This window comes from Phycodurus eques, chromosome 16 (genome assembly GCF_024500275.1).
Source record: "Phycodurus eques isolate BA_2022a chromosome 16, UOR_Pequ_1.1, whole genome shotgun sequence".
Taxonomy (NCBI): domain Eukaryota; kingdom Metazoa; phylum Chordata; class Actinopteri; order Syngnathiformes; family Syngnathidae; genus Phycodurus; species Phycodurus eques.
In genome coordinates this window covers 3,816,451-3,827,056 of record NC_084540.1, presented here as the reverse complement: position 1 = coordinate 3,827,056, position 10,606 = coordinate 3,816,451, and the positions used below count along the sequence as shown (strand labels likewise).

The following is a 10,606-nucleotide window of genomic DNA, read 5'->3' as shown; positions in this document are numbered from 1 at the left end:
GGTTGTCATCAAAATGTCACACTGTTTCTGTCCTCACTGGAAGAAACAAAAAGGCGTACTGCTTTGAATGGGATGCACCCTGCCAGAGGCGAGGTAGGATGGGCAAGGCAGAAACCAAGCCGGCTTCTTTGCTATTGCAGTTTTGGAGTCCTACCTGTGCAGGAAGTTGTATTTGTGAAGGTGAGTGAGACCGGCAGCGATTTCGCAGGCCATCCTTTGCAGCTGCAGTATCTCAGCACTTCTGAATGTCCAGTCCTGCTGAGACAAATAGCCTCGCAAATCCCCCTGTAAACACACACACAGAGTCAATATAATAAACATTCTTAAGACAATGGGCTATGTCATTTCTTGACCTAAATAAATAAAATCTTTTTTTTTTTTTTTACCTAAATCATCTCATGATGTTGGCCAACTCTGCTAAAATTGCCTACATCCTCAGTTGAAGAGACCATGCAATTCCACTAGATGTAAATACCATAAAATAAAACCTGGAATTCTGAACTTTTGTCTCATTCATCTCATCTCTTGTCTCATAATCATCTTTTGATCTGAAACCCAAATGTGTTCAGTATACAACAAAAACAAATACTTCCTATAGTTTTGGAGGGGACTGTATGTCTATAGTATGTTATTTGCGAAGTCTGAACATTCTCTTAACTATTCCTGACCTTAGTTTGTGAGTCTATTTGTACTCTTAATTCTCGTTTCCCTCCCTCCTCTCAACTCTTCGTGCGCTGTATGATTCCCCCCCTCCCACCCACTGCAATGACCAATCGTGTGTGCACATACGCCTGCACACTGCCCGGTGAGAGAATGGGAGGGAAAAAGAGCAGGTCCTGATCAGGAGACCCTGTTGATTACTTCAAACAACCGAATCTAAGAGCCGTTTTGTTCGCAAACGACATCCCTGCGCGGAAACTTCCCTCCGCCTGAATTCTGCCGTAGCAGTGCAACCTCTTATATTTGTTTAGGCACACCGTTAAAACATTCTGGCACATTTGGGGGTTGGATGTAGCGTTGTCGAAGTGGTTCTTTGGGGCTGCTTCATGTCGTCGGGTGGTTTGTGTGTGCAGGTTTTGGCTTGGCTTCCTGTTTTGGGCTTGTATGTTGTCTGTGGATAGAGAACAGCTAAGTAAAGCTCAACAAAATGATGGTACTATGTCTCCTTGCTTTTCTCTGGTGGACAAAACTACCGGGGGAAAGTCTGTATTGTATCTCATTGAGGAGGGTGTTTTTATGCGCCACTGGTCTCCTGGTGGTAGCTTCACACCGTGCGCCGAACAGTGGGGTCACAGGCCTTTTGTTCCCAGGTCGCAGTTTAGCTCATGACCATCATATGTCTGGCCACCTAGGAATTAAAAAAAACATATTGTGTTCTCCGTTATTTCTTTTGGCCGGGACTTAGATCAGAAGTAGTGAAATCTGTTCATGCCACATTTGTCAGATCTCAGTTAAACCGAATCAGGTGATTCCTGCACCGCAGAGACCTGAACGTGACAGTCCTGTCAGACAGCTCCGTGGCCGACTACAAGAGCGGCGACTACCTTTGTGGCAGCTCGGCGCCCTTCTTGCACTCCCGCCACATCGGCACCTTCAGCGGGCCGTCTGTGTAGCAGCCCAACAAAATCACTGGACTTCCAGGTGTAGTGCTGAACCACTGCCAAGTCCACCGCATCCCCGTCGTCATCTGCCAGTGGTTCAGCGACGTCACTGGCGCAGACCTGGTCACCATGGAGACCTACAAGCCGGCGCTCGCTAAACTTGGAAAGTCCCTAAAGTTGGATCCATGTCGAAGCTCAGATGCCCTCAGCAAGACTGTCAGGACCAGAGACTCACTATCCCGCTCTTATTGAATCAAACATGTATTAGGGAATATACCTTTGATTTTTTTTTCCTGCTTTGTTTGTTTTGTTGGCATATTTCTCCCTCTGAAGTTTTAATAAACATTCTAAACTGTGTTACTTGGTGACCCTGGCCTCACTTGGGAGTGGGAAGATGGGAAGAATCAGATCAGGTTAGGTTCTGGGTTACCCCTAGACCCGGAACGCAACACCAGGTAGTTCTTGGGCGATACACTGTGCAGAAGCTCCCACATGGTGGCAGTAAATTATCCAGTTCCTGTCGACTCACTTCTACTGTGAGTGAACAGAACCCTCGTGTAACTTTATTTTATTTAGTGAGGGTCTATCTGGAAATAAGATAAGGAACTTTGAAACCAGCACACAACAAATACACGTGAGCTATTAAATCGGTCAAAAGATTACACCGGTCTTTGTGGTTGGACTGGTTCCTGGGGTACTTATTGTGCACTGACAGTTTACAAACCACAGCGGCTTGGGAATGTCAGTGACACCTGTGACGATCATTCAATGCCGAGAGAGTAGATCATCGTTTTGACTTTCTTTCTTGACTTTTAACACTGTAATATATTGAAGTGCATTGCAACAATGCACTCCAATTGGAGGGTAGGATTGTGTGTGTGGTGAAGGAGATTAGTAAGCAGTACAAAGCTCCCTGAGGAATGAGTTAAGAACATACTGAGAACACACTGTTCATGCCGCAGTCATGAGGTACTTTAGTTACGAATGTCTAATCGCGTCCCGTTACCGAGAGTGCACTCTGGGTTGGTGCATGTGCGCATTTACGAGGGGGTTCCCTCTCAGTGTCATCCCTCTTTTGGAATACAGGAAGCATCGGGGAATGAGATCAGTCAGCGAATCACAACACAGTCCCAAGATAGTCAGCATGTATGTGAACATGCTCTGGAGCACATTGAGGGGTGTTAAGTACTCCTGTTCACGGTCTCGTAAGCTGGCTTTTTCCACCGTGTGTGTAAATTCCGCACAGATGTACATGGTCAAATGTGTGTCATACATTTTGGATGACTTGGTTTGCCAAGGCGTAGTCACCCAACCCTGTTCAAATGGCAGGTTTTTGTGATGTGAAAAAAACTCCACCAAGATACAGCATTTCAAAACTTTTCCCGCACTTTTGCCGTATCGAATTAACCAATCACATTCAAACTCATGTTAAATAGTCGTCGGCAGACACCTGCCACCATTTCGAGTGCCGCTGATTAACCCCAACTCAAGTTCAGCTGTTCTAGTAGGCTTTTCTTGACATTTGTCGTCACATCTTACAGCATAAGCCATGGTCTACAGAGAGCTTTAACAGCATCAGAGAGAGGTCTCTATACAAAGGAGTCAGGAGAAGGCTACAAACAATTTCCAAGGCATTAAATATACAGTGTAACACAGTGAAGAGGAAAATATATGGCATAACAGTGACATTGCCAACAACTGGACGTCCCTCCAAAGTTGATGAAAAGATGACAAATGGTAAAGGAAAGCTGCTAAAAGCAACATTGAAGGAGTTGCAGGTATCTCTGGCAATGGCTGTTTAGTACAACAATCGCCCGTCCTCTGACAGACTCCTACCCCCAAAATAGAGTGCTGTAATAAAAGCCAAAAGTACTGCAATAGAATATGAGTTTGAGGGTGTGCGTATTTCTGCAAAAAGGTTATTGTACATTTTCTTTTCCACTTAAAACAGTTCCGTTTTTTTTCTCTCTCAATGTAGTGGTGTACAGATCACGTTAAAAGGTGGAAAAGGTTTTGAAATGGTTCGTCTTGGTCTTATTTATTTCACATCACAGAAACCTGGCATTTGAACAGGGTTGGGTAGACATTTTATATCCACTGTACATTAAGGCCAATGGGTGTCTGTAAATGCAAATGATATACGTGTTGACATATAGAACGGGGTAGTGAGAAGCGGTCACGAGGGGCCACTCGAGACGCATGAGGGCACACGTTCACGACAGGTGTGAACCGACATACTTTAAAAGGGTAACCCACTTGTGATTAGACTCCAGAGGTGTTAAAGGCCACCTTTAACAGTCATCTTGTGTAAATCTTTTCACAATTTTCTCAATCACTTTCACCCAAACAGCATCCACAATCCTCTGGGAAGGATTGTTCACAGAAGAGCTAAAAAATTATGTATAGTAAACGATATGCTCTGCCTAAATATAGTTATGACGCTCCGGGAGCAGCTGATTAGGAGCATGAGTGAGGAGTAACTAATGAAACAACATTGTGAGAGACCATAACAATTAGGCTGCATCTATTCTAAACTGGTATAAACTGTCCAATTTCAAAAAAATGATGACTAGTGAAAGGGGAGTCTGAACTCATAACAAAATAGATTCTTTTAAAAACACTTTTGTATGGATATGGACAAAAAGGCATCACATGACGAGTACCGGTATGTTTTGTAAATGTTTTGTGATGTGAACAATATGTAAATGATTGGCACGATTGAGTCAATATCACCATAAGGTGCCTTTGAGACTTTCCCATTTAAAAAAACAAAAACAAACAAAAAAAACCCCTCACATTTTCCACTAAATTTTATATTCAATGTTTACGGTACTCTGCAACTAGCCACTGTCATTTCATAGTAAATGATTATGACGAAGCCAATTAAAACAGCATTATTACCTTTTCAAAGGCAGAATTGTTAATGCAGCTCTGACTTGTACTGAATATTGTCAGACAGTTGAGAGTATATGATTGAAGCAAATATCCCATTCCAAATGACACAGATACTTAATATACAGGGAGTAATTCCCTCTCCTGTCAAGGACATAACTGGAGCTGACTAATTTATAAACCACAGTACCAGGACACCGGCCAGGTCCGAATACCTGACATTATCATCATGCCCGGCAACGTGATGCAATGTCTGGCAAAGGGAACTGGACTGGAACCTGCTGGGCACGTCACCAGCTCAGACAAATGGGAAGTTGGAAGCGGGGTAAGTAATTATTTGTGCCAGGGCTAAGCAACGAGCGACTGTATGTAACAGAGGGGATACAAGCAGCCGGAGCCTCGTGCAAAGTTTCATCCTGTCAAACCTATTTGATCAGGCTGTGTAAACTCATTCACGGGGATGAAAAGCCCGCTCAATATAAACTTATACAAGATCATTTGTAGCCACTAGTTATTTGACAGTGAGTGGATTCTGTTGCGTTGCTGTCAAAGTGAAAGATGACAATATTAAGGCCTTATATACTGTGGGTTTTGTTTACTTTACATTAGTCCAGAGTAAAAAGGAATTAAAAAAAAAAATACACAAGTCGCAGGAAGTAAAAATGCACAAACACAGCAACTGGTGGAGGTGACACTGGAGGAGCGTAAATGGAGCTTGTTGCTTTACTGGGTAAGGTGGGAATGTGAGAAGTGTCAAGCTTAGACGAGCTATGTGACAGGAGGCTGAAGGAGAAGAAAGCGGGAGGGGCATGGGAGGGTTGCTCCTTAAAAACCCACCCATAAAAGATAACGAGAAACAGTAAATAAATCAGCGGCTATGATGTCGTCTTGCGTCGGTGCAATATGTTACGATAAATAGAGGGCTAAATCAGGATTCCGGAAAATGCAAATGGGTCAATGGGGCAACTCAGCTATGCATGCTTTCTGGACTGGATTTGTGAGTGCGGGACAGTGATAAGATCAGTTGTCTGTTAATGAACTTCTCAAGTGCTGAAATTGCTGTATAAAAAAAAAAAAAAAAATCTTAGATCATTTCTAACAGAATACACCGCTGATCAGGAAGGCAGTGAAATTAGCTGTAAATGTCCTTCCACGAACCTCATTTAGAAGCCCACTTGTGTAAAATGTCAAAGTGTTTCACAGGGCGTTGCAAACAAAATTCACAGTTACTCACCATTTCACAGTACTCAAAAACAAGCAGAAAGGGAATCGCTTCGACACACTGTCCACGGCACTGGAGGATGTTTGGGTGCTGCAATACTCTGAGGGTAACATTTTAAATCAATAAATAACACTCACATTAAAGTGAAAACAATTTGACATATATAATATAAACAGTGGTGCCTTAAGATACGAGTTTAAGTTGTTCAGTGACCACGCTCGTAAAACCAAACACTTATCTCAAAATAATCTTTCCCCATTGAAATCAATGGAAATGCCAGTAAAACCGTTCCAGTGCCCCCACCCAAAAAAAAACTACATTTTAATAAGAAAATAGCACTCTATAAAAACACAGTAATTACATCATCAAATAGAATGTAAAGAATTAAACAGTTTTTGCCACATTTTTTGCTTCAATTCTATGGACTTTGTGCTGCTTCTCTTGGTGTGCGCGCCACCGGGGGGCACACCAAGAGGGGGCATACAGACACACACGGTAAAGAAACACACAAAGAAGATTTTTACAAAAGACCCTGCAGATAAACTGCAGTAGTATTAGTAATTAGTCACAAAGGATAAAGAATACATGCCTGTGACTATTGTTATACTGTCTGTCGACATTATTACTACTTTTTTTTTTTAATGTGTGTTGGTTTAAGGGCTATAACACCTCAAACACCAATGTTATTCGTTGGCACATGTATAGAATTTTCCATTGTTTGCTAGCATTAAGCCGAACAGATTTCCTAAAGCAAAGTTATGTGGTCGTTTCAAATACACAACTGGCAATTCTTTGTTTTATGTTCAGTCTGACAGTCACGACAGCTCGCATCTTGAAAAACTTGACTCATTCGTATCTTAAGGCACCACTGTATATTAGTTGGGTAAATTATTAAACTGGTGATTGAAAAAACAAAACCACATTCACCGATAAGGATCCCCCTGCTGCAGGAACTCATTCTGCTCCTTGGCATTTGCATTGGCTTTTAACTCCTTCACGATCACTCTGGTGCCACCGGGATCTGTATAGATTTCACTCAGGATCACCTGTTGGGAGGGCCAGTTTAGAACAAACAGACTTATGACCGTTTTAGATTGGCAGGTAAGAAAGGTAAAAGTCTTACCTGGCCAAACCATCCATTGCCAATTTCTTGGATATAACTCAGACTATGACGGGCTACCTGGAAGCCTGTGGATCCCTCTGGGAATCATCATTTATCATTTAACACCAAAACAAACATTAACAAACAAAGGCAAATCTGGACACAGAGAGGGTATCCTTTTTTCCCCAACCTGTGATGGGCGCTGCAGGTTGAAGGTGCGGGGGTCCGGGCAAGGCCACAGGGGAGACGGCGAGAGTGTACACCTCAGCCGGTGACTGCATAGACGGCGTGTCCACGGCTGGCGGTGTGAAGTCGAGCTCATCATCAAAGTGGTCTTCGAATTCCTGGATCAACAAACATCCACTGTAAACTTTCCAGAATTACAGCCATTAAAGAACACACGAGACATATTTGAAAAAGACATCAAACCGTCAAGTAACAGTATTGCTCGACTGGAATCCAATTCCAAGCTATGCGGTGGGCATTTTGGGCGAATCGCACTACATGCCAACACTGATCAGACAAGAGTCTTCTTGGCGTCTGACCTTGAAGTTGATCTCCCTCTCCTTGCAACAGCTCACACAGTTCACCAGCAGCACCACCAATGTCACCAGTGCCGTCAGGGCCAAGCAGAGAGACACGTAAAATGGATCACCCACGTTGCCGTCTATAATGGAGGAAAAGCCGACATTAAGGTGCATCTCAATTAATTAGAAGTAGTCCTGTAGTTCAATAGAAAAACATCTAGATTCACTACACAGTTAACTATTTTATGATTTTGATGATTTTAGCTGACAGCTCACGGAAACCCACATTTTACCATCTCCAAGAATATTACATAAACGATTTTGATATGGAAGTGAGATATGGATTTTTTGACACCGATGCCGATTCCAATATTTGACAAATAAAATTCAGGTAACCGCTTAATTAGCCCAATAATTTAAAATTTGAACATTTAAATTAGGCAGCCGAATTACTGTTCGGAAATTTGTGGTAACACAAATTTACACAAAATAATTGAAATTCAAAAGAAGGAAATCAGAATAATATCTAATGAAACAACCCCTTTATCCAATACATTGAAACTAATTCTTATATCTTGTAGAACTGAAACCATCCATCCATCCATTTTCTGTATCGCTTATCCTCATAAGCATAAATTCACTTGCAAATTAAAAAACATTTGATTATTTTACCAGGCAATTCAACCAACTTTAATGAATGAGACCAAAACTAAAATAGCAAAGCATTTCAATAAAAGGAGCTAAATTATTAACTGTTACAAACTTAATATTAAATCATGCCCACTTTTCAAATTTAAAATAAAATTTAAAATATTTACTCACAGTGTTTTTTTAATGCAGGTTAGGCCAGCCAAAAAGTAAAGGCAGCCGCTACAACGATTGTTAATAATATGCATTATGGTAACACGCTGCCAACGTGCTTTGAGGGCCATCTTCAAAATAAAAGCGTCACATATTAATCATTTTAATTTTCCACGGAAACTAGTTCAAAGTTCAGCTCACCGTTAATAAAAAATTCACTTCATAGACCATAATCCAAAATTTTGAACGAAGTTCACCATCCCAAAAATGAACTAGTTCATAGTTCTTTCTCTCATTATGTTGCTGACGGGCTATTCCCCTTAAAACACTGGTATTTCGTTTTTCCATTGTTACCACCCATTCAGCCCACACTAGTAGCCATGCAGCTGCAGCGCTGTGGAGGAATTTTGGCCCACTCATCTTTGCAGAATTGTTTAATTCAGCCACATTGGAAGGTTTTCAAGCACGCACTGCCTTTTTAAGGCCATGCAACAGCATTTCACTAGGATTCAGGTCAGGACTTTGACGAGGCCAGTCAAGTCTTCACTTTGTGTTTCTTCGGCCATTCAGAGGTGGACTTGCTGACTTGACAGAACAGCCCCAGACCATCACACCACCACCACCATATTTTACTGTTGGTATGATGGTCTTTTTCTGAAATGCGGTGTTACTTTTACACCAGATGTAATGGGACACACACCTTCCAAAAAGTTCAACTTTTGTCTCGTCAGACCACAGAGTATTTTCTCTATTGAGCAATTGAACTCTGGTATGATAAACCAGAGCTTGATAACGACATAGTCGTGCACCATAAAACAACCATAAATGTGGTAGTTACATAAGGCACACATTCAACTAATGGTAATATCAACAACAAAAATGAACATCTTAATTATGGCAATATTTCGAATTTTTATGTCACAAAGAACTGTTGGAACCGCGCTGCTTTATACTCGCGGCTAGCCCAAACTGTGGTGTTCCGATTGTCGCCAAACCTTGCTGCTTTCAGCTGTTCAGCGACTCAGGTGGAATGATTGTTGAATGCTATGTATTGCCTCCATGACAGCGTATAAACTACATTTTGACAAGTATCATGACGAAGGAGGGACGGAGGATAAGACGCGAGGCAGACAGCGGGGAAGCCAGTTGAGGTATCGTGACATGAAGTCACAAAACAAAATAAGTGATTGTGTGGCAAAGTACACTTGTCACATACAGCGGCTGAAATAAGTATTTAACACGGCACCATTTTTATCACTAAATAGATTTCCAAAGGTGCTATTGACATGAAGATTTGTTGATGTTTGGAAGAACCCAAGTAATCCATATATACAAAGAAAGTTGAACAACTAAGATCAGAAATTAAGTTGCGTGTGATAATGTGAAATGACCCAGGGAAAAGGTATTGAACATATAAAGAAAGGGAGGTGCAAAAAGGCATGGAAAGCCAAGACAACACCTAAAATCTATCAATAATCAAACAGCAATCCAGCCCCTCGTTAGTGCAAATGAATATCAGTTGGTTCAGTCCTAAATGATGGCCAACAAAAAGGTCTCATTGTCAAGGTGTGAGTCAAGACACATCTCATGATGGGTAAGAGCAGAGCGCTGTCTCAAGACCATCGCAAACTAATTGTTGCAAAACATGATGATGCCATTGGTTACAGGCACATACCTAAACTTCTGAATGTTCCGGGAAGCACAGTTGGAGCCATAATACATAAGTGGAAAGCCAATCATACCACCATAGACTTGCCTCAAGCAGGTGCTTCTCGCAAGATTTGTGACAGAGCAGTAATAATCAGAAGAGTCAACTTGTGGAGAGCTTCAGAAAGACCTGGAATTAGCAGGTGCTGTTGCCACAAGGAAAACAGTGAGTAATGGACTCCACCGCCATGGCCTGTATGTACGCTCATCACACAAGACCCCATTTGCTGTATAAAAATAAAAAAAAAAAAAAAAAAAAAAAAAGCATGTCAAAGATCGTTTAAAGTTTGCTGAACAACATTTGGACAAGCCAGTTAAATACTGGGAGAATATAATCTGGTCTGATGAGAGCAAAATTGAACGCTTTGGATGCCATAATGTATACCATGTTTGGAAGAGTAACTAACCAACAGTGAAGTTCGGAGGTGGGAACATGATAGTGTGGGGCTGCTTTTCAGCAAATGGTACTGGTGAACTTCACATTATTGAAGCAAGCAAGAATGGGCAGATCTACTGATCTACATTCTTGACAAAAAAACTGCTGCCATCTACGAGGAAGATGAATATGAAACAAGGGTGGACATTTCATCAGGATAATGATCCAAAACATACTGCCAAGGAAACTCAATTGGTTTCAAAGAAAAAAATAATAAAGCAGCTCGAATGGCCCAGACAATCACCTGACTGAATCTATGGAAGAACTGAAACTCAAGGTCCATAAAAGAAGCCCACGGAACCTTCAGGATTTAAAGAC

The 10,606-nt window shown here is 41.7% G+C and overlaps 1 protein-coding gene across 1 annotated transcript in view; it reads right to left on the bottom strand.

Annotated features, from left to right (window-relative positions):
• The window catches only part of lmtk2 (lemur tyrosine kinase 2), a 41,812-nt gene that overhangs the window by 18,734 nt on the left and 12,472 nt on the right, over window positions 1-10,606 (bottom strand). Inside the window, exons 2-7 of the mRNA XM_061700832.1 lie at window positions 7,363-7,484; window positions 7,008-7,161; window positions 6,839-6,915; window positions 6,643-6,761; window positions 5,728-5,815; window positions 155-285 (exon numbers count right to left, since the gene is read on the bottom strand). Of these exons, the coding sequence (XP_061556816.1) occupies window positions 155-285; window positions 5,728-5,815; window positions 6,643-6,761; window positions 6,839-6,915; window positions 7,008-7,161; window positions 7,363-7,484 (691 nt within the window). The remainder of the gene's footprint in view (window positions 1-154; window positions 286-5,727; window positions 5,816-6,642; window positions 6,762-6,838; window positions 6,916-7,007; window positions 7,162-7,362; window positions 7,485-10,606) is intronic.